This window comes from Muscardinus avellanarius (genome assembly GCF_963383645.1).
Source record: "Muscardinus avellanarius genome assembly, chromosome: 12".
Classification (NCBI taxonomy): Eukaryota; Metazoa; Chordata; class Mammalia; order Rodentia; family Gliridae; genus Muscardinus; species Muscardinus avellanarius.
The window spans coordinates 84,109,826-84,135,175 of NC_137798.1; the positions used below are offsets into that span (position 1 = coordinate 84,109,826).

At 38.2% G+C, this 25,350-nt stretch overlaps 1 protein-coding gene across 18 annotated transcripts in view; it reads left to right on the top strand.

Moving 5' to 3' along the window:
- Window positions 1-11,699, top strand: part of NRXN3 (neurexin 3) — a gene marked incomplete at both ends in the record, with an annotated part of 1,617,361 nt that extends 1,605,662 nt beyond the window's left edge. For 10 of the 18 annotated variants that reach the window (XM_080707463.1, XM_080707464.1, XM_080707449.1 and 7 more), the window contains one exon: window positions 11,398-11,699. In XM_080707463.1, the coding sequence (XP_080563589.1) occupies window positions 11,398-11,699 (302 nt within the window). Of the gene's footprint in view, window positions 1-10,773 lie in introns of all 18 variants that reach the window. The other 8 variants (XM_080707448.1, XM_080707461.1, XM_080707458.1 and 5 more) reach the window with 2 other exon arrangements.
- Between the last annotated feature and the right edge of the window lie 13,651 nt (window positions 11,700-25,350).

Genomic DNA, 25,350 nt, shown 5'->3' on the forward strand with positions numbered 1-25,350 from the left:
TTTCCCTCCTCCTAAAACTTTCCAGCTGCCCTTTGTGAAGTTCCCAGAATAATTATTAACATTATTAAACCAGAGACTAAAAATCTTGGTACGGACTGACCCATGGGGACACATTACAATTATTTTTAAACAAAATAATAAAAGGGGCGTCTCATAGGGGACAAAAGTTGGCCTTGTCCTCAAAATATATTCTATTTGTCAAAGTTACCCCCAAAGAGTTCTTAGGAGTGATTGGAATTGGCTGTTGGAGCCACGTGCTCTCAAGTGTCTTGCCTCTGTGGTTTGCCTACCGGGTTTCCCAGTCCTTGGTTGAACGTAAATGTTCGTTCTCACAGGGATTTGATACTGAATATCCTCCAGTGATCTCTTCCAGTAGAGGCTGAGGCTATTTCTGAAAACTCCTACTTTTTGTCCCTTATCTAATACGTTTCTCATAATACACATGCATGTGAGTGCGCGCGCGCGCGCACACACACACACACACACACACACACACACCTCTATTTTTCTCAATGTAGATTGGATGGTACTTTTTTGTTTTTTTTTTTTCTTTTTTGGTGGTACTGGGGATGGAACTCTTCTACCTCCGGGCTACATTCCCAGACCTATTTGTATTTTTTATATTTTTATTTGGAAACAGGCTCACTTAAGCCAGCAAGGCTGGCTTCAATCCTGCGTGATCCTCCCGTCTCTACCTCCCAAGCACGGGGATTACAAGCCTGAGCTGCCACGCCCGGCATTTTATCTCTCAAATTCTTCTCTAGAAGAAAATAGTTTTCCCCAGTATTCTTCAGTAAGCTATATTTATTTCATGATTTCCCTGTTCTTTAGAGATACTGATACTCTCCTCTTTGGAAAAGAGGTTGTAATACTATTATTAAAAAATGTGGTATTCCCCCATTTATCAGGCTAATTTCATCACCTTATTGTTATCCAGGATGCTCTGTCACTGTGATAAAACCCAACCACACTCATACAAAGAAAAGTTAAATATAATCTCTACTATTTTTACCAAATATGTCTTTTAAGAGTTTTTATTTTGAAGATTTAAAGGAGTTTATTAAAAAGAGAGAAATACAGAAGACAGTTACAGCCCCATGCTGCTCATAAGTGGCACGGGGGGGGGGGGTGTTGAATGAATTCACCCCTTTTAAGACATTTTAAATAAAACTTTTTCTATTTTTGCAATACTGGAGATGGAACCCAGGGGGATTCTACCTCTGAGCTACACCCCCCATCCCTGAACCTGAGATCCTCCTGTCTCAACTTCCCAAATGCTGGTATTACAAGCATACGCCACCATGCCCAGCTTAAAATAAAACTTTTAAGATAAGTTCATAAAATAATACTATTTTTACCTCAGTTCCTATCACTATAGGCTCCACTTATATCTCCAAAGTGCATATGTGTACACAAAGTGCATATGTGCGCACGCGCGCGCGCGCGTGCGCACACACACACACACACACACACACACTTCTTCCTTCAATTGGCAAGAAGCCTTGGGATGTCCTTCACCTCTACTGGAAAAGCATAAAAAAAACATAGTACCTTCCTCTCACCCACAAATTGGTTTTGTCTTGCTGACCTCTCCCTAATCCTAGCTTGCTGTTCTGTTTTTCTATTTTCCCTAAATGCAACTTACTTTAAGCATGTGTTAACTTGATTACCATTCCTACAGTTAAAGGATAATAGACAATAACCCACTGGTTGGCCCAGCCCCTTTCTTCTCCTGTAAATATCTACTTATGACGTACATCCAGACTGCACGCCCTTTTTATTTTTTTCAAGAAACAAAACCAAAAAATAACGTCATTTTTAGATAAAATGCAAAAATGTGCTTTGGATTTTGGCTATCACAAAAAGGGGAATCGATAATCCACTAATAAACAAAGCATAAAAACGTGTCCCCTGACCGCTCTGTCTGTGCCTTTTCAGCGTGTGCATCTGGTTGTTCATCTCTGAAATTGTGTGAAATACTTTTTTTCTTTAAACTTTATTTTCTCCCTTCTTGTTTGGGAATTAAGTGCTTTTGTATTATATATATCTATTTATATATATATATCGATGTATTTCTTTTTAATTGCTAGATCTTTATCTTTAGATTTGGTTTTATCCAAATGTATGAGAAAAAGTTATGAATTGTTTTCTGCAATTTTCCCCACTCCCTCTTTAAATGTGGAACAACTTCAGCTGCAAAATTCCCACATCCACATCTTTGGGATTACCAAGTCTCGTTTCCAATTGTGGCTCGAGCAACATGGGTGGTAGGGAAGATGGATGATGCCATTCAGATTATACCATTTCTCTATAGGGGAGTGATTAGCAACCCGGCATTTGGGCTCCCTACATACAGACTGCCTTTCCATCACCTATGCACATCTCTGAACCCCAAACTCTAGATGGGGCTGTGTGGCTGCCGGTGAAGTTGTTCAACCTGAATGCATAAAACTTAGTCTCCTTGTTTTTGCTTTTAACCTTTTGATCATGATTATTAGTATTATTATTTTATGTATTTCGGCTATTTTGAGTAGGGAAAAAAAAGATTAACTGTTTTTATTATTTCTAAAATCTTATAATGAAACTGTAATGATTTTTTTGGAGTAATTGCATGTTGAAGAAGTTGCAGCTTAGGGTGTGTGAGATTGTCAGTGTTAGAGTTCTGTTCTTTATTTTCATAGATGGGCATGTGTAGGCTCATTTGTTTTTGTATATTGCCCATCCCTTCCTTACAGCCAGAAGCTCTAATGCAGCTAGATCACTCCGTGCCGCCCTTACATGGACATGGCGACTCACTTACACATTTACCCCCATCATCTTCATCTCCTGTGTAGTACACTCCTAGAGTCCGCCCTCCCCTTTCTGCATCCTCCCTTCCCATTCTCCCCCTTTCTTTAGCATTGTTAAAATTTATGTGCTGTCATCCATTCTTTTAAAGTCTAAAATATGTCAAAAAGACAAAAAAATTAAATATATACCTGAAAACCTAGAACAATGCAGTAATTCATTCTAAGCCCCATAGCTCCATAAGTTTTTTTTTAAAGAAAGGCAAATTATAAAATTAAAAAAGTTTTTTTTTAAAAAGAGATTTTTTTCAATCACAGCAATCGGAATGATTTTAAATTAAAAATCAACACCCTCCCAAGCCCCACCCCTCCAAGTAAAAATTTGTTCAAGTGCAGATTTTTTTTTTCTTTTCATGTTATGTGGTGTGGATGTATGTGTTGTTACTTCCCTGTATCATCCTCTGTTGTAAATTATTATATTTGAAAAATTATACATTTTGCTCAAAAGTTTTTAAGAAATGACAACAAAAAAGCGAGTTACAAGAATGTGGCAATTCTATTTGTCCAAGAGCATTCTTACACAACTTTCTTTTGTAAATTTTTCTTTCATGCCAAAAAACATGCGGGCAATTTGTTGATGTAAGTTGACTATGAATTAATATGGTATGCTTTACTTTTTCATTTACATTATTTTGCCTATGTGGGAATATCTTTTTTTTTTTCCTGCAAAACAGCACCTACTTTTTTTTATTTGCTTTGACTTTTCTTTGTGTTTTTCTATTGAAAATGGCTTGTTGATGTTATTTGCTCTCCCTTTCCCCTTAGTTTACTTTGTCTGTAAAGTTTTTATTTTCTACTATATGATTTTTAAACTTACGTTAAATATTTTAATTTATGCATGGCTATTTGCTTAATTTTTTAGTTATTTTTTTTCTGAATTGCTTCTTATAATCAATGGGTATTGTACTCTGAGTAGAAGATACATAGTTCCTAGCACCCACAGAAAGCCTAGCCCACGTGCCTGAAGCTTTTTTTAACCACCAGTTTTAAAGCCTTGACAATATTGGTAGCTTTACAGTGTGATATTAAAATTGGCTACAACATATGGAAGGGCTGTGCCACAGGAAAACAGAAAAGTTGAGTCAGCTCCAAGTGTTATCAGTGGTAATTTCATCCTTAATTTAATTCCTTAGAAGACATTCAGGGAAATCAGTCCTTTATTTTATTTCCTTGCAGCAGAAGGGAAATAAGGTACTCTCAAGTGACTATGGTAGAGTTTGGTTATCCAGGATTATGCTCTCACGATCAACATGGGCTACAAAATCAATTTTATTCATAACAAAGACATCAAGAATCCCAGGTGATCAGAGCATTGTGCTATATAATATTGGTGAGCTAAATTCTGGGGAAACATACTTTGTGTGCAAATTCTCTCTCTCTCGCTCTCTCGCTCTTTCGCTTTCTCTCCTGTTTCTCTTCCCCTTTCTCTTTTTTCTCTCTCATTCCTCTCTTTTCTGTTAATACTGTTAATAGTCACCATTCTTTCCCCAGGATTTATTCAGGTAAGCTGTAAAAGTATTCTAAGATTATATCAAGAAGAAACACAATGATTTTCATATCTAAACTTTTGTTTAGAGAATACTTCAGGTAGGTACCACCATTGTGTGTGACTCTAAGATGAGAATATTCTCCAACCTTAATTATTTGCATCAATTCTGCCGTATACCCTTCAGGAAACACAAGGTTGGTAAGAAACACTATACAAGCTTTTTAATAAAGAAGCTCTTGTTCCACTTTAGTTATAGATATAAGTGTTTTATAAAATGGTTATAGAAAAATTAGATTGAATGGTGGGTAACAAACACATTTCGAACACCACAGCTTTAACATATGGTCTCTCTCTACTTTGTTTAAATGATTTTCTGTTGCTTGATATGTTAGGTAATATTTCAGGCTTAAAACTAAGAATTTCCTAAATAGGAGGTCATTTTACATAATTATACTATGAGCCTTTATTTCTACTGAAGAAGCCATCCAGAAATAAAATTAAGCCAGATGTGGTGGTGCAAGCTTGTAATCCCAGCATTCCTGAGGCGGAGACCTGAGGATCTCAGTTCTCAGACATCCTCAGCTACTTAGTGAGGCCCTTTGCAACTCAGTAAAACCCTGTTTCAAAAACTAAAAAGACAGCCGGGCATGGTGACTCACGCTTGTAATCCCCACGCCTGGGAGGCGGAGACAGGAGGATCACGCAGGTTCAAAGCCAACCACGCGCTCTGGCTTAAGAGACCCTGTTTCCAAATAAAAATGTATAAAAATAGCTCTGGGAGCGTAGCACGGAAGTAGAAGGGTTTCCAGGAACTCCAGTACCAACAAAATAAAATAAAATAAAATAAAATGACTAAAAAATAGGGTTAGGGGTGTAGCTTGGAGGTAGAATGCCCCTAGGTTCCATCCCTGGTACCTCAAAATAAATAAAACAAACAAACAAACGATAAAAGGTTAAGTGATATTTTTGAAAATTATGAGGTCTTTAAATAATTATAATTCATCCCAAAAATAAATGTTTAAAATAGCCTCAATATCTAGATTGTATGTAACTTTATCTCTACCTTAGCATCAAGCCATTACATTAAAAATAAAGATCAGAGCCAGGCATGGTGGCACACACTTATAATCCCAGCATTTGGAAGGCTGAGATGGGAGAATTAGTTCGTGACAGCCTCAGATATTTAGTGAGGCCCTTTGCAACTCTGTGAGACCCTGTTTCAAAATAAAGAATAAAAAAATAGGGCTGGTGGTGTAGCTTGGAGGTAGAATGCCCCTGGCTGGGTTCCATCCTCAGTACCACACACACACAAAAAAAAGAAAGATCAGAGGAAATTTATCAATGATTTATATATAGGTAAAATATTATTAAAAATAGCAATAATAATGGTAACTAGTATTTCTGAGATAAATGCTCAACATGCAGTGGTTTGAAGTAGGCTGTGTTCTTTTCATTCCCACTTTACTGAGATTTTAAGAAATTTGACCAAAGTCATATGGCTAATAAGCAGAGTTTTGATGCTAACCTGAGTCTTACTGATTAAGGCAAGCTCTCAATAGGCACAGGAAAAATTCTGCTTCGGATTCCATAATTTACAATTATATCAAAGAGCTGTGGCTCTTCTTTCCTTGGCATCTATTTAAAACAAAACAGAGTTTGAAGTGTTTTCAAATTAAACACATTTCATACAAACCATTTATTTGTTTTATGCAGAGGTGGGGAGGAATGGGATGATGGTCTACCTAGAAATTTCCATCATGTTAAGATTTAAGTTAAGCCCTACTGAGACATTTAAGTTTTTCTAGTATCTTCTCCCCAAGTACTGGCCATGTTTACCCATGACTAGTTTTAATGTTTGAACAGCTAATTCAGTGGGGGAAAGAATAATTTATCCCCATTATATGTGACTTTCCAAGCAGAGAATTAGAATAATGCAAATAAGAGATGAGATAAAGAACCCAAACAGACATAATACCAATTCCAGGAACTGGATCAGTACTCTTCAGAGCCTGCTGTTCAGCATCATTTTTTCTTTATTTTTTCAACCTCTCGGATATGATTCTCTCCAGAGAGGCAAAGGCTGGAGCCACACCAAAACTTCATGCTGGCCTTATTTATTTATTTTTAGGTGACCCACTACATTTGCCATCACCCTCCACATCCTCACAGTTCAGAAGAGTTCTATTACATTTTTAATACACTGTCTTTTTCGATGGCAGAGAGCCCCTTTTGCTAGATATCAGCCCTTGAGGCATGAATTATATATCTATAAATACACTCATAAAGCAAAAAAGCAGGACAGCCTTCAGGGCTAAAATAGACCTTTTATATCCCTAGTGATCTCTCTAGTTTAAAGAAAAGCACAACCTTGTCAAAAATGTGTATATATTCCCCATTTAAAAATTCTTCACTTTAAGGAATACTGATAGTTCTTGTTCCAAGCCAAAGAAAAATTCTGGGGATGGTATAGGAAATTAGGGTTTAGATGTATTCCAGGATTTTGATGGTTTACAGGCAGGTGGATCACTCTGCCTGTAAATCTGTGTGACTAGGTTCCTTGATTCTGTGATTTTCTTTCTTTCTTTCTTTCTTTCTTTCTTTCTTTCTTTCTTTCTTTCTTTCTTTCTTTCTTTCTTTCTTTCTTTCTTTCTTCTTTTTTTGTGGTACCAAAGATTAAACCCAGGGGCATTCTATTCTACCTCCTCTGAGCTACATCCCCAGCCCTATTTTTTATTCTTTATTTTGAAACAGGATCTCAGTAAGTTGTGGAGGGCCTCACTAAGTAGCTGAGGCTGGCCACAAACCTGCGATCCTCCTGTCTCAGCCTCCCAAATACTGGGATTACAAGCATGACCCACTACACCTGGACCCTGTGAATAATTTCATAAGCAAAGACACACTGTTGATCACTCACTCAGTCTTTGGGGAGAGAAAAATAATTATTATTGGCTGCCCAAACATTTCCAAGGGTGGTCACTTTGGATTACACAAATAAACAAATCTTCACTAGTCTTTCACAGACTATTTCTATTAAGGAGCTAACAGAAAAAGAAATGCATTTCTTACCTCTTCATCTCAACTAATTTCCAGTTTAGTAGTCATAAAGAATTGGTCCCAGGCCACCTTCAGAAAGCTTCATCTGTGGATGCTCAGTTCTTTTCTTTAAAGTATTACAGTAAGCTGGGTGCAATGACGCATTTTCCCAGCTACTGGGAAAGGTGAGTCAGGAGGAACCTTTGAGCCCTGAGATTCCAGGCCCCCGTGGGCAGCATTGTGACATCCTCATCTAAAAAAAGAAAAAGACATAGTATTTGCAAATAACTTATGCACAGCTTTCTTCTGCTTAAAATCTTCTCTAGATTTCTTATAGTAAGTAATAAATATAAATGCTGCGCACATAGTTGTTACACAGTATTGCTTAGAAAATAATGACAAAATTAATCTATACATGTTCAGTTTAGGCACAATTTAAAAAGTTTTTCTATAAAACATTGCTTGAATTCCTGGATGAGGAACCCACAGATACAGAGGGTAACATATACACATAATCATCTTCAGTCTTAAAGATAGAATTTAATATGAGAATTGATTATTTACCCCAACTCATACACTTGTCTCAGGTAGTTTTCATGCTTACAGTTAGCTAACATTTTTTTTGAGATGCCAGGGAAGAAGAGTTATACTCTTGAATTATGAATGTTGGTCTCAAATCACAGTTTCAGTGATTGAAGACCAGCATAATCTGGGCTCTAATTTTCCTAACTGAAGTCATCATTTATCACTGCTACCAAGATCAGTAACAAAATACAAAAAAATAAGAAATAAAGATCAATAGTTTTAAAAGATTTGGTCACCTGAATTTGGAACAAGATATTCATCATTTTAGTTCTTTTCAAAATAAACTCTGACCATTTCCTGTTGAGACTCATCAGCCTTTTAGAAGCTTTTTATAAATTAGCCAGCTTCAGAACCCTCTTTCTGTTCCAGTGTAAAATGGTTTTCTGTTTGTTTTTACACCCATAGAGGTGCTCGCACTGTTGTTCTGCATGCAAAGGAATAGTGAAGAGGAGGGGAGTAATACAGAGTGAACAGTTTGTGGATTTTCTAATATTTTGAATAACAAAGACACTATAAAGCTTTATCTGGCATTGAAAAGAGAGGAAAAAAAAACAGGCTAATTTAAGACTCCAGTTGGATGTTACAGATGGTACACTAAAACTGCAAATGAATACCACTCTGTAATCAGGAAGATAGTGATCTTAATCTCACTTAAAGGGACATTAGCTTTCTATCCAACAGTCTGCATTTATATGTAAATTGTTTGTACCTTTGACCCTCAGTAAACTGGTTATCACTTGTCCTTTAGCCCAGTTTTCTCTTTGCCTTCTCTACTTCAGATATATTTTTGTCATTGCCATAAGGAACAAATAAATGACTCTTGATATTTCTGCCAGGAAAGAACCCACAGGCTAAACCTCCATTCTTGTTAAACTGGGTAAAGGAATGTCCTGGCTTTTCCTTTAATGGGAAGTAAAATCCCTGCTAAGAAATCACTAGGGAACCTTTAGATAGATTGTGTTGGGCTTCCCTTCTCCCTTTCTGCTGCTCACCTGTTACTCAAAAGACTGCCCTCCTCCATACTTGAACCTAAATGTACCACTTGGTGTCTCCCCCACTAGAAGAATAAGGAAAAAGTTTATTCAGGGTCAGTTTTAGGACTGTTTTACCTTTAGGGAACTGCGCTCTAAATCCCATTTATAAAAACTAGCAAAAGTATATAAATTATGCATTAACTAAGTTGCAAGGTATATGAATTATATATGTTTGCAACTTAAAAAAAATAGGCATGCTGGTCCAGTAAAGCAAGCCTTGTGCTCTGGCCGACCTGCAAAGATAATTTTGCTGAATACTTTCAAACCCTGAGCATTAGAATAGAACCATGGGTTTAAAGCCAGACCACAGACCATCTTGAGATTCCCAGAAAAGTCCTTGCTTGATTTCCTCTATGTGTTGTAAAATTCTCAAGCAGACCAGAGATGACAGTATATTGTTGCCCTTTCCCTTGCAATTGACACACGGAACATCAATTTTCATCTTCCTCCCCAACTCAATTGCCACTGAAGTAACAGAATGTTATTGGCTAGAAAGGGAGGGACACATATGCACACAGTTCTCAGGTGCTTTGCAAAGACTTCTCAAGAGACCTTTCTTTGAGCTCACCCAAAAACTGGCCAATTTCAAGGCAGTGGTTCTGAGACACAGGGATTGTTTGAAGATATAAGGTGTGAAAAGCTGAGTGGGAGAGTTCTAATTTGTGGATTGATCTTTATAGTAAGAACCCAGGAGGCCTTGCAAACTCAAAGGCTGGTTCCTTTGGAATGTCCCAGCATCCAGACAGCATTTAGTCACTACAAATCCTTATCTGACTTTGTCACCATTAAAGGAAGACACTTTAGCAATAGTCATGTCTGATAACAGATGTTCAAATACTGGCCATTGTATCAGATTAAAATTATTAATTACCAAGGACAAAATACACCAGAGTAGAATACAGGATAACATTATACCAGATGAGAGCTTAGTGACCCAGCTCAGAAAGAGGCCTTCAACAATAATATCATATTAGCATCTCAGCTTCCTACCTAGGGAGGGAACCATCATGCCATTCCTGGTAGAGAATATTTTTAAGTTATAGTTGGCATAAAATTTTTTTCTGGAATAAATTCAGTAAAAGGACATGAACTATGACTTAGATCCTCTCGTGCTTGGAAGACAACATTGGAAAGAGATGTGAGATACCTTGATTAACTAGTATAGGAGAACCATCCCAGCTTTGTAATTAAGTAAACAGAATATATGTGGTGCCAATAACTTGCTAGGTAGGCACTGTGATTGAATGATCTCTCTTGAATTTTCCTTCCTGTTTTCGATCATAATCTTGGTGTCAGTAATATGAAAATGGTCATTTTCATCCAAACAAAAGCAAATAAGAAGTCTAAAAAGGGAATAAATAAATATTATGTACACATTAATAAATTTATCAGTTAATTACACAGTATGTGTATCACACACACACACACACACACACACACACACACACACACACTTTAATAGCCAGTGTTTGTAACAGTATAATCGCTTGAATGTCATCAACTCATAAGCACATCCTGGAAAGAGCATATTTGAATTCTATCTAAATAATTACTTGAGAGTATCTTTAAAAATCTAAAGATTCAGGTTTGGGTAGCCAGAGGCATATAACAGGCTATTATTCAGCCTAGACAGATTTAGACTATAGCCAGAAAAATTCCCTCTGTGGATCCAGGTCACTTTATTATTATAAGTTCAGAGGCATAAGCTATGAACTTAGATTCGAGTGACTGTGAATTGTGTTTACACCTATACTAATTCTGCTTTTCTTTTTCTTTTCACTCCCAGGAGGTGAATTAGTTATCCCTCTTCTTGTAGAAGACCCTTTAGCTACCCCTCCTATTGCTACTCGTGTACCTTCCATTACACTCCCCCCTACCTTCCGCCCCCTCCTCACCATTATTGAGACCACCAAAGATTCCCTGTCCATGACCTCTGAGGCGGGGTTACCTTGCTTGTCGGACCAAGGCAGCGATGGTTGTGATGATGATGGCTTGGTGATATCTGGGTATGGCTCAGGGGAAACCTTTGACTCTAACCTGCCCCCTACTGATGATGAAGATTTTTACACCACCTTCTCCTTGGTAACAGATAAGAGTCTTTCCACTTCAATCTTCGAAGGTGGCTACAAAGCACATGCGCCCAAGTGGGAATCCAAGGACTTTAGACCTAACAAAGTCTCCGAAACTAGTAGGACTACTACCACATCTTTGTCCCCTGAGCTGATCCGCTTCACAGCTTCCTCCTCGTCTGGGATGGTGCCCAAATTGCCAGCTGGCAAAATGAATAACCGAGATCTCAAACCCCAGCCTGATATAGTCTTGCTTCCGTTGCCCACTGCCTATGAGCTAGACAGCACCAAACTGAAGAGCCCACTAATTACTTCCCCCATGTTCCGTAATGTGCCCACAGCAAACCCCACGGAGCCAGGAATCAGACGGGTTCCGGGGGCCTCAGAGGTGATCCGGGAGTCGAGCAGTACAACAGGGATGGTCGTCGGCATTGTGGCTGCTGCCGCCCTCTGCATCTTGATCCTCCTGTACGCCATGTACAAATACAGGAACAGGGACGAGGGGTCCTATCAAGTGGACGAGACGCGGAACTACATCAGCAACTCGGCCCAGAGCAACGGCACGCTCCTGAAGGAGAAGCAGCCGAGCTCGAAGAGCGGCCACAAGAAGCAGAAGAACAAGGACAAAGAGTATTATGTGTAACCATACTCACGCGCGAGTGGAAAACAGGATTCTTTCTTTCTCAACACACGCAGACTTTTGACAATGAGATTTCACAGACGTCAGATCTGCTCCAACCGTGTGAGATGGGGTAGACCGTGACTATGGTGGGGAATACCGTTTTGAAAAGGATTCACCCAAGGATGTACCTATCTGTAACGATCAGCTGAGGCTGCAGTTGTTTCAGTCTTGGCTCGGAGACAGAAAATTCTCTCTGCCCCGCTGTATCATAAAGCACACACTTGAGCCCCGGAGCCAGCCACGGCCACGGACTGGCAAGCTTCCTCTTTCCAGGACCTTTTTCAAAAGGTAGAAGACTTCATGGCTTACTTGTTCCATAACTCCAAGTGAGTCTCTAATGATGTTTGTGAAGCTTGGCTATAACGATGTTGTTTTTTTCTGTTGTTGTTATTGTTGTCGTTGTTGTTTTCTTTTCATTTAATTATGTAAAAAGCAAAAACGTTAAAAAAAGAAAAAAGTTCAAAAAAAAAAACCACAAAAACAAAACAAAACAAAAAATCCACCCTTATCTGGTTCCGGCCATTGTGTGTTTAACTTTACAAGATCTGAGGGGAAAAATGGCTTTTGGGTTTGTGTTTATTTATTTTTTGAGAATGACTGGACATAAGAAGAGGAAAAACAAACTCAGAAAAAAAAAAAAAAAACCCAGGAGAGACTATTGCCATATGAACTCTAAAGCTACCATGGTGTTCACCCTACATATCAGGTTGTGATGTCTCTAGACTGTGTTGTTTGTTTTCTATAAGACGCTTTGCTGAGCACATAGTAAAACCCACATGATGGATGATTATGTTGATTTCAAAAGCTGGTCCCCCAGGATCTAATTCCAGAATTTGCCACCAAACCCTGACCAGATGGGTTTAGAGCTGGTTTTTATCAGAGGTATTGGCTTTATATAAGAATATTGTTCCTATTTGTAAACCCAAATTGTGTTTATAGGGGAAAGCCCCACAAACTAAACCAGAGCCTTTCCTAGGTAAGGGAAGGGGGGGTAGGCTGGATCTGTCATTGGTCAACATGCATGCCAATAAAAAAGACATTAGTCAAGTCTGTTGAATAATCCAAACAGACAATATGGGAGTTCAACTTGTGATGGAACCACAAAAGGTCACACAAGCCAAACATGTCATGACAGAGTGCAAAATAACATAGTTCTTTCCCCGCCCCCAACATAATAATGGTTTTCTTAGTGGTTTAATTTTGTAGCCTGACACGGAAAACTCAATCCTTCCATTTGCTCATGTCTCCCTTCACCCATCTTTTTTAAAGACAAATAAATAAATGAATAAAGCTGCTGTGACACACACACAAAAGGAATTTAATAGTATAATATATATAAATAAATATATATACAGATATATTTATCATGGTATGTTTGATGGGATGACTGACACAGAAATCTGTTCAAGTCTTGAAGTGGAATGAGAATGTTATTTTAAAAGAAAATAACAAAACAACAAAAAAGTAAACCTTAAAATGTGAAGAAAGTGTGAGTTTTAGTTTTGTCACAGTTAACTGTGTCAAAGAGAATTAAAAAAAATCTTCTCAGATTTTGTTTACATATTTTACTACATTTTTGCTGGTATAATTCCTTAGCCACCTATGTATATACTGCTTTCGGAACTATTACTTCCTTTCTATTTGTTTATTCCGGTTTGTTTGGTTTGTATTCCAGTTGTCTTTTTGTTTTGTTTTTATAAAGAGGAAACAATGTACAGAAAAAAATAATAATAAACTGGTTGTGTGGCCATAGCTATTCCAAAAGCAAGAGACAAAGCAAGATAAATATTCTCTCAGAAGTGTGTCCTCTGGAGGGTCAGATATATACGATTTCTTTTGTACAGATGAAAACCAATCAGCTGTTTAGATTTAGAAATCTACTCTTGCTGGTCTTTGTAAGTTGCATGAATATTTGACTTTGAAAACAATATCTGAAAGATATGGGGCGAAAAGCGCAATCTAAATGATGGTAGCCTTTACTACTGTGTATGGAAAGAGGTGTTCCTCCTTATCTGATATTTCGATGTGTTAAGAGTTTTTGATTTTTTTTATTTGTCATTAAAAAAGACAGGACTATAAAAAGATATTAAAGCACGATTTTAGATAACTTAAATGGCCCAGCCTATATGAATTGATTATATCTCGATGTCTGTAAAAGATTGCTGTTCTTGGAGTCTTGAGGTCTTGTGAACTGATTTCCTGCCTTCTTTCTTTACAGTTCTATTTTTTAATTTGAGTAAAAATACATTTGTTATATTCCTTTTAGTGTAAGTTTATATTTGGACAATTTTATGGGAACATGTGCATTCTGTATGTGAGCTTTTATCATATTCTTGTTGTTTTATTAGCAGACCCTAAAGGAATTTATTTTACAATGTTGTGATGTTACTGCTTTTCCTTTTTTCTTTTCTCTTTTATTTCATATTTGCATTTTTGTTCAAGGATATGCTTAGCAATAAAATGTTCTTCCCAAAACCCTGTATGATGATACTATTTTATTTTCTTAACATTTCGGAAAAGTTGTGGCCCTACAACTAAATATGTCATATCTTATCAAAAGCCACATGAGGTTGGGCAACTTCTATATGGTATAAAATGTTCTAACCAATTACTAATTACCTACATAAACTTCTCATAAGTGGCATATTTATGTGATAATTCTTAACTGTTCACTGAGGCATTATTGTTTAGATTGCTATGACCAGAAGAAAAGGCACTTTTCTGAAAAGGTAAGATGACAGACCACTGTGTTCTGGAAATAATTATTATGAAATACCATAGTTTTAAAAGATTATGGAGCCAGGCGTGGTGGCGCACGCTGGTAATCCCCACACTTGGGAGGGGGAGACAGGAGGATCGTGCAGGTTTGAAGTCAGCCATGTTGGCTTAAGAGACCCTGTTTCCAAATAAAAAGTATAAAATAGGTCTGGGACTGTAGCCCGGAGGTTGAAGGGTTTTCAGGAACCCCAGTACCACCAAAAATAAATAAATAAAATGTCATGGAGAGGCTGATACAGGAGAATCACATTTCGCAGACAGCCTCAGCTACTTAGGCCCTTTGCAACTCACTGAGACCCTGTTTCAAAATAAAGAAAAAAAAATAGGGTTGGGGGTGTAGTCAAAGGTAGAATGAGCCTGGGTTCATTCCCCAGTACCAGAAAAAAATATTTTAAAAAGTCTATGGGACTGGGCATGGTGGAGCATGCTATAATCCCAGTTCAACAAAAGTAGAAAGAAGAATGGGGAATGTCTTGAAAAGTTCTCAGGGTTAAGGTCTGGTTTGTCACTGAGTTCAGACGACATGAACAGGTTTGAAGAGAATGATCTGTCGTCAGGGAAGGTAAGAGATATGGAGAGATCGAAGGTGCAGATAGAAGTATCCTTTGAAGGAAAGGGAGGGTAAATCTATCTTCCAAAATAAAAACAAAGGAGGAGAGAAAGAGGACCAGAATCTGACATAGTGCCACAGAGTTGCCAAACTCCAAGGAAGCTACAGTGAGATAGCCTCAGTGTTCTGGAGGAATTGAGGGGCACTGCCACCCAAACGTGGGGCCAGGAGCATGGGGAAAGAGCTGAGAACCCTGTGAAGAAGGCAGCTGTGAAAAGGAACTCACGGTCTATAAGGGGGTCCTCCGGGATTGTCAGGCATTAAATAGGAAAACTCTTTCTACTAGATTTTCTCATTTAGTGTGAAATAGTGAAAGCAAACACTTTCCTGACTGCAAATCACACAAAGAAAAGAAACTTCAAGAACCTAAATGACTTCTCCAGGGTCACGTAGCTTGTAAGTGGCAGAATTGTAATGTGATATCCAATCTTCTGGTTCTTAATTTAGAACCCTCTTTGTAATATAATGCTATCTCTAGGGTAACAAGCCAATTTCCTCCTTTATCCATAGTCATCTGGAGTGGAACAGGAGAATAAGATGCTGGATTTGTAAAACATCACAGTTTGGGTGGCTTAAAAACAGGTATTTCAGCCGGTGGCGCACGCTTGTAATCCCCGCGCTTGGGAGGGGGAGACAGAAGGATCACTCAGGTTCAAAGCCAGACACACAGGATTAAGAGTCCCTGTTTCCAAATAAAAATATAAAATATTGGTCTGGGAGTGTAGCCCGGAAGTAGAATGGTTTCCAGGAACCCCAGTAACACACAAAAAAAACAAAGTTATTTCAAGCCAGGCATGGTGGCGCATCCTTTTAATCCCCACGCTTGGGAGGCTGAGAAAGGAGAATCAAACCCAGCCTCAGCTACTTAGTGAGGCTCTCAGCAACATAGTGAGGCCCTGTTTCCAAATTAAAAACAAACAAACAAACAAACAAACAAAAAAACAGATATTTCTTGCAGTTCTAAAGGCTGGAAGTCTCAGATCAAGGTTCAATCAGGCTCAGTCTCTTACTGGAAGAGAGATGGCTACATTCCACCATGTGTTCACAGTTTTAAGAGCATGCTAGAAAAAAAAAAATGAGATTTTTCTTTCTCTTTCTATAAGACCAGCAATATTATTGGCTAGTGCCCCACGCTGATCAGTTAACCTTGATTACTCTCTAAAGATTCTGTCTCCAAATACAGTCACACTTGGGATTAGGACTTCAATATAGGATCTTGGGAGGTGGCGAGGGGCTATAGTTCAGTTCATAGCAGATTGCATGCAATTGGAAATTGGTAAGGTGAAACTTTCAAAAGACCAAGATCATCGAGGAGTCCAGAAGAAAGTCTAACATTGTTGAAGTTATGAACTAGACCGAAGAGCAAATATATTAAGAGACTAAACCACAGAGCAGGTTAGAATCATGTGAGTAGGGCCCAGAATGGGGGGGACATAGTTGGAGTTGTATAAGAGTATAAATCAGGAATAGCCAAGGGAAGCCATATTCAGATAATTCAAGATGGATTAAATAATGTAATCTTCGAGCTCGAATTTGTGTGTGTGTGGAGGGGAGAGTTAGGGATACAGGTTCAAAAATCAGAAACCATAGCTTATATTTTCCTTTGATTACATTAGATACTTTATTTAACCCACCTCCGATTAAATTTTTCCACTGATAATCATATTTTACTCATTTTATAGCTTGAGAGCTATTACATCTGATAATACATGTAAGATGCTGAGCATACCCCTGACACATTATAATCCTTAAGAAGTGTTGGCCATAACTACACTTTGGCATGATTAATCTGACTCAGGAAGAATCAAAATTACCTTTATCTATATCTAGCCATCACTAATATGTGTGATAAAAATATAGAAATATAAAAATCACTCTGAATACTTTCTCTAATTCTTTTTTTTTTTTTTTTTTTGCCAAGAAAATCTACAAATCTGTTGCACTTCAGCATTTTTTCAACACTAGGGTTTGAACCCAGGGCCATTCTACCTCAGAGCTATACCCCCAGCCAGGTTTTTTTATTCTTTATTTTAAAACCGGGTCTCATTAAGTTGTGGAGGGCCTAAGTAGCTGAGGCTGACTGCGAACCTACAATCATTCTCTCTTCTTTGCTGAGATTACAAGTGTATGCCATCATACCCAGCTTCAAGTTTTCATTTAACTGCCACTACTCATCTGACCTCCATCTTGGATGAGGCCCAGGGAAGCTGTGCATCCTGAGATTTTCACTTCTTGTTGAGCTTCTAGCTTCAGCCTCCTGAGGCAGCTGGCCAGTCAGGTACTAAGAAGGCTTCAGGCAACCCTGAGCCCCTTTATTAATATGTATTATTTTGATATTTTTGTGGTACTGAGGTTCCTGGAAGCCGTTCTACCTCCGGGCTACACTCCCAGACCTATTTTATATTTTTTATTTATTTGGAAACAGGATCTCTTAAGCCAGCGAGGCTGACTACCAATCTGTGTGATCCTCCTGTCTCTACCTCCCAAGCATGGGTATTACAAGCGTGTGCCACCATGCCTGGCATTGATTTTGTTTTTGATTTGACTTTTTGTTATGGATGTGTTTTAAAATATTGACCAAAGTAAATATATTAGTAGAACAAAGCCCCATTTTCTATTATTTAAATTCAAAATTTATAATATTTTGATTATCTTATTTATCTCTTTCTATCTTCCAATGAAAGACTATCTTTTAATACTACATGATTTAAAAAAAAAAAGAAGTACTCAGAAAATAATACATGTTGAGACTCTAGACCTTGGTCTTGGTTCACTGTGTTTTGGGATAACTATATCTAAGTTTCTTTCTAATGGACAATTAATGGCACGATTCCAGTTCTTTATTCAATGACAAAATAAAAGAGGAGATTAACCGCTAAGTAGACTGTTCATCATTTAATGAGATTGCCTGAAAACTGAAAGGACTTTTCAGCTTGTCCATATTTCAATTTAACTGTGTTCAATCACCTTTTGAAATGAATAAAAAGCAGTCTAGAGATTATATACAGCTGCTATGTCTTTTATAAAATGTGACATTGTGGAATAGAATCTATGTGCTCCTTCAAGAGTAGGTAGGGAGGAATATGACTAATTTGCATCTGTGGAAGCTAAGACGTACTCACTTTTACCTCTAGAAATGTGATTGCAAATCTACTAGCATATTTCAGTAGAGTTGTATTAATATATTTGTGACAGCCATAACTAAGTAGAATTTACATGAGTCCACATAGGAGAAATATTCATTAAGCACATTTTCAAGTTACAGTTTTATTACTACTCCGTTGTCTGTTGACACCAGTGATTTTATTCTCTTTGTTCTCACTCACATCCCATTATTGACCTAGAATTCTTATTGTAATAGTGTTATAAGAGAGAGTCGAAGCAGAGAAAAGGAGTTCCATACAGACTATTTGATAGCACAGACTTCTTTATTAGAGTCAAAGTATCTAAGGTAAGTGTTGGGAAGAATGGATAACTAAAAATTTATTCTATTTGGTTTTAGGAAACAGAGCCCTACCTGATGAAAAACATAGAATGAAAAGTATAATAGTTGGTTTCAACAAGTTAGTAATTTTTCTATTAAATGTATAGAATTAAAAGCACCATAGTTGTTTTCAACAAGTTAGTATTTTTCTACTTATACACTGTGCTTAGTTTGTTCCATTTTATCTTTTTTATTTGGAAATATAGCAGAATACAAATAAACACTTTTAAAGAAGTATGTCTGGGTTTGCAAGAAAAGGGAGTAGGTAGAATGAGGTGTGGGGTCAGAAGATAAATAAAATTAGAAGTGAAGTGTCATTAAAGTTGAAAATCTAAAACAGAATTACAATACAGGTTTTCATTGTTCAAACATCACCCAGAAAAATGTGTTTATGTGCATGCATGCGTTTGAGTAGCCAGATAGTCTTATACCATAATGTAGTTTGATAGTGACATCCATGCACATAGCACTTGGTGGGTGTTCCTCCAGCTCCCTCCCCACTCCCCCTTCCCCTTACAGGATGTTGAGATTGACTTTGGTATTCTCAATGGAAGTGATTTCTTCATTGATTCTCCCTCCCTCGTCCCTTTCTTCTTCTACTCCACCTCCCTGGCTCCACTAAAATTTCTTCCTCATTATCTGAAGTCCCTCTGGTATCCTGATAACTCACTAGCCTCTACATATGAAAGAAAACATAGGCCCCTTTACTTTCTGTGACTGGCTAATCAACAATAGATGCTGGTGAGGAGGTAGGGAACTCTTTTACACTGTACATGGGATAGAAAATTAGTATAACCACTATGAAGATGGGTGTGGAGATTCCTCTGGAAATTGAGAATGGATCCACTATATGATTCAGTTATACCACTCATGGGTTTCTCTCCAAACGGATTGAACTCATAATATTATAGTAATATATGTATACACATGTTTATAGCAGCACAATTCACAATAGCCAAATTACAGAACCAACTTAGGTATCCATCAACAGATGAATTGATTAAAAACTATGGATGGAATTATATTCAATCAGATTTGTTTTGATGCCAAACTTGAAATGAGAAGGCGAAGGTACTTCTCCTCATCATCCAAACAAGAAAAATGAAAAGGTGGGCAAAGGTAGGAGAACATATATAAAAGAGCTGCTCCTAAGCTCCCAAGTGGTCTGGAATTAAAGCATCTAGAATAATAATGTAATAATGAGATATCTCTCTCCTTTCCTCTCCTCTCCTCTCCTCTCCTCTCCTCTCCTCTCCTCTCCACTCTCATTTCAGAAGTAACACCATACACACAATTTATATTGGAAGAAAGAAAAAAATTGAGGTGTTTGTATAGTTATTAACTATTAGTATAATGCTTTAGCTATTTTGCTTTTTGTAGTTTTGTGGTATCTTTTTCCATTTCTTGTTTTAAATTTAAAGCTAATTTAGGCACTGGAATTGTAAATACCACTTTCCTTATACTTTTTATGTGTGGTGCTGGGGATTAAATCCAGAACATCGTACCACTGAGATACAGCCCAGCCCTTTCTGTTTTGAAACAAGGTGCTACTAAGTTGTCCAAACTGGCCTTGAAACTGCAATCCTCCTGCTTCTATCTCCCAAGTACTGGTATTACAGGTATGTACCATCAAGCCTATCTCCCTAAAATACTTAAAGAAACGTTCATGTGTCTGCTTAGGTGAACAGAACCACCTTGCCTTCCTCTAAATATTGATAACATAGATATATAGGAGGACAATCACCTTTATAACGAAGGAGGTTGGTGTTATGTACCAATATCTGGCAAGTGCTTATCATTCAGAACATCAGGTATTAGGAAGTTAATGAGCTTTAAAATAGAAATAGAGGCCGGGTATGGTGGCACACACTTGAAATCCCCACGCTTGGGAGACAGAGACAGGAGGATCACACAGGTTCGTAGTCAGCCTTGCTGGCTTAAGAGACCCTGTTTCCAAATAAATAAAAAATATAAAATAGGTCTGGGCTACACAGCCCAGAGGTAGAAGGGCTTCCAGGAATCCCAGTACCACCACCAAAAAAAAAAAAAAAAAAAAAAATAGAAATAGAGGAAAGATTAAAGAAAAAAGGAAATTTTACTACACTTTAATCATGGTTAACGCTAAAAACAGTAACTGTTTCTTTTTTTAGCTCAAGGCTTTTATGGGCCAACCATATGTTGACATGTGACTTTGCTATTTTCATTACATTAATCCATTGAAATGGAGCCGTCATTGCAGTCAACCTCATACCAAGAGGCCCTCTTTCTGTGCAAATGAGCAAGGGAAAGTTTTCAAAGCTCAAAATTTTCAAAGCCTGTCAGACAATGTTCAGATGAAACGGTGGACTACAAGCGCCTCTGTTAATGAGGCTCGATGTTCCTGGCCAGTGGGCATCCAAGTGCGGACGTTGGCAGGCACATGCTAGAGATGACACTCAGAAGGGCTGTTTCCCCTCATGCCTCCTCAAAGAAGTTCAAATTTTTAATTTATTTTTGAAAGCAGATACACAGTAAACAGGGGAATGTGAGTTTTATGCTAAATACATTTTGGTTTCAGAGCAGTTATCTCACGCTGCCAGAATAGCCCTGAGGATTAAGATGTTTATTGGGTTCAAATGCCTAGGAGATTTATTATAGTGCATACTGTTTACTCGTTTCCATTAAAATGCTGATTATGCTTATTTCCTTGCCACTCTCCCACCTCCTTACTTCTTTTCATAACCCAGATTATGTTTTTTTATTTCCTTGCTTTCAGATGAATCTTCTTACATTTTTAAACTTTATTAAAATTGAGTCCACGGAAGCTCTCTGACTTTACAGTTGCAAGGAGTGGCAAGGACATTACATAGCTCATTGACATTTGGGAATGCTGAGTCCCTGGTTACCAAGCCAGATCTATAGAAAAAGCATTTTCCAGGACTGTCTCTAATGATCAGGGAGATGGATGTATGCTTGGAATCACTCTTCTTGAAGGATCACAAATACCTTGGGGGTCATTATAATATTAGAGCTATGTAAGAGCAAAAGTAATTTTCTTTCAGGTACATGCCTTCCTTGGATCAAGAGGGAGATTATCTATTTTATAGCCGAATTCTATGTAAACAATTCAACAGAGCAGATAAGTTTTCACACAATATATCAGCTTTTGGGAAAATAGACATGAGACAGAAAATATAATCATTTAAATAAGAAAGACAGAGACTAGGAAAAAATCCTGGAGGGCTTAGTACTATAACCGCATATATAAGAAAGCCAATCACTGAGTCTATTAGGCTGATCAGAATGATTTTATGAAAATCGTGGTAGACGAAGCAAATGTTCGCTAGACCCAGATAAATTCATTTTGAATCCTTAGTTACTATGACAGTGTCTGGCATGGAGGAGGTTCCCAGGAAACATTAGTGGAAGGAACAATTGAATAAAGCTGAGCTGCTACTTATAGGATGTACAAACAAATCTCAATATTTTAATTTTTTTCCCTTTTCTTCCTTTCTTTCTTTTTTTTTTTTTTTTTTTTTGTCTGCTATTATCTTTGAAAAAACTAGAAAAGTCATTGTCAAACTTTAGCATGTATAAGTCACCCAGAAGAGGGCTCTTTCCAACTCAGGTGCTGATCCCTGACACTAGAGTTCCTAACCGAGTAGGACTGCAGTGAGGTCTGAGGATTTCTATGTCTAACATATAAAGGTGATAATGTACTACCGATCCATAGGCCACAGTTTAAGAACCACTGTAGTCTCTAAAGTCACATAACAGTAATTCTGCAGTTTAGGTCTGAGAAGAATTCAAAACCTATCGTCCCCTAAGACTCCGACCCGCAGGGGCTTAGTGAACGACACAGACACCTCTTCAGCTGAAATATGAATTCTTCTTTAATGGATCCTTAATATGTCTCAATAATATGTCTCTTCTTCTTCTTTCTTTATGTGTACAGCAAGCACAATATATATCAGCATCAAAATCCCTCCCTCTATTCCCTACCAACCCCAAGCTTCCCACAGCTAGGGCATGCACACTTCTGACTCTCTCATAGGCAGACTGGTGGTAGCATGAGGCTTTGCGTCACTGATCATTCTGCAGGCACGTAGCATGGCACACTGCGCATGCTCAAGGAGACATCCATCTTGTGAGTCTCGTGACTTGGCTGCAAGCCTAGGCGCCATCTTGAATCCACGCTGGCAACAAGCCTGGGTGCCATCTCGGTCCAGCCGAGTGGGCCCCGACATCTCCCCCTTTTTGTTTTATTAAAATAAGGCTCGGGATCGTGCCTGTCTTAGGTTGTCAACCCTCAAGGACCATTCTTACCCGTCATTGGGAGAACAATAGCATGATTGTTTCTCTGTCTTAGGTTGATATGGTCCCGGGGACGATCTTACCCGTCACTGACTACCGATCCAGCATACTGAGCCATACATGGGGAGATGAGCCAGCTTCAAGGGCTGCCATAGCTTGCACCAATATGTGCTGTTGTTGCAGTGTGCGTTGTCGAGTTTGCCTGATATATCCAACCAGGAAACAGCATGCTACCACCAGCAAGAATGCCCAGAATGCCATGCCACCCCAATCTTTTAAGAAACCCAATGTTCCATGTATCAAGTCCATCCATTGTTATACTGTGGCGACTTCTACACGGGTAGAATTAATTGCAACGATGGATGCTCGAAGCTCAATCATGGTGTGTTCAAATTCACGGCTCCAAGTCCCTAGAAGCATCTTGCTTAATTGCCGAGACAAATTACCTGCATGGGAGAAATTCTGATACTGCACATACGTTATACATAATCCAGATAATTTATTAAAACATGGTACCATCGCCATTTTTCCTAGAATGTCAACCTGTTCTTGTAACAGGTCTACTCTTTGATTTACCATTAATATGCCAGCTTTAAGTTGTCCATTTATTTGAGCTTGCTGAGCCATGGCAGTAGCCGCATGTGAGGATAGGGCATTCATAGTGGCTGCAGTATTTATAGACGTCGCCAAAGCGGCAGCAGCTGTAACTGCCGCGGTCACAGAGGCCAAAATTACAGCAATAAGAGCAGAAATTCCAAAATCTCTCTTTTCTCGGTTCAGCAAAACTGGAAGGGAATTTACATCCACTCTTACTGGCCAAGGAACTGCTATAGGCAGTCGCATTACTACTGCCCAAGGGTGCATAGAAGCATTCCAGCAGAAAGTTAGAAAACAGGTATCAATAAAAGCATCAGACAAATGAAACTGTTATGCGAGATTATCATTTTTAATTTTGGATAAATTGCTATAATACTAGATGTCAACCACTAAGCCAAGCATGGGAAGGAGGGATGGGGAGGGAATGGGGTGGGGATCGGGTGGGGGCTGACTGGGCGATGTGTGCATGTATGTCTACAAAAGTTTGTATCCCACTATGATGTATGAATACAGTGCACCAATAAAATAAAAAAAATAAATTTATAAAAAAAAAAAAAAAACAACCTAGACTATCATTAACCAAGGAACTATTAGAAACAAGCCAAAAAAAAAATGGAGTGGTTACACAAACAGGAGTGGGTCCAAACGGGAGTTGTGGTCCCATTGAACAATTTACTTTGACGCTCTCCTCAAAAGTATTGGAAAAATTCTGAGAATAGCTGCAATTTTTTATAGTTCCCCCTAAAATCATAGACATAGCTGTTATATCAGTACAGCCTCCTGCTATCCCACAGAGAAGCCAAATATTAAAAGGATTGGGTGGCTTATACTGTATAGGATTTTGATATGTATAATTATATTCTGCCCAAGTATGATTGCGCATAGTAGATATGTCTGGAGAAAAACTTAAATCATAGCGTGAAGAGGCCAAGACTACCTTGGAGTCTTGGCAGTCAGTCCATTTAAATGGCCAGCTACATGGGCTATAACATTTTGGAGCCCACCGCGGCTGCAAAGGAGCTGTTTTATTTTCGGGATGTTCATATCTAGAAAATGCTAAAGGAGCATATTCTTCTAAAACAGTAACATTTCCTATGGGACTGGAATCATTAAATGGCTGAAATTTTAACATAGTCTGATTATATAACTGTACACATGGATTAGGACTATCATAGGTATCATTCAAAATTTTATTAGCATAAAAACATAATCTGCCACTTAAAGTTATATAAAAAAATGCATAAGGCCTAATTTCTTCATCAAAGGGAATCCATGGCAAATTTAAGGAACTATTGGTCATAAAGAACCGAGGAAAAATGGTGGCAGTGGTGGACACAGGTAAAGGAAGAGGGAAAGCAGAAATAATTCCCCAAAGATCTTTTTCACCCATTCCAATGTTGAACATTACCAACAGAGTTAGCCATATCCATTCATTGCTTGGCATCTTCCATTGGTTCCTGTGCATGGTGCACCAATCTTTCAGGAACCCAAATTGGCGAGTCTTTGTCCTGTGGGAAAACACACACCGACCCTCGAGCCCACGTTAGCACTGGATCCAGACCATTCCATGCTCCTGTAAGAATATCTTTCCACATTGCTTGCCCTGCATAGCGCTCATGAGGCCTGTAATGTCTTTCTGCTGCTGTTCGTCCATTGGCATCCAACGTTAAAAAATTTAGAATAAATAATATAAGATTTAGTTTATCTTTTGGTGTGGTCCATTGAGCCCCTATTCCCCCTTTTTGTTTTATTAAAATAGACTTAATAGTGGCATGGGCTCGTTCTACTATGCCTTGGCCCTGTGGATTATATGGTAATCCATGATTTAATTGTATAGCCATTTGGGCACA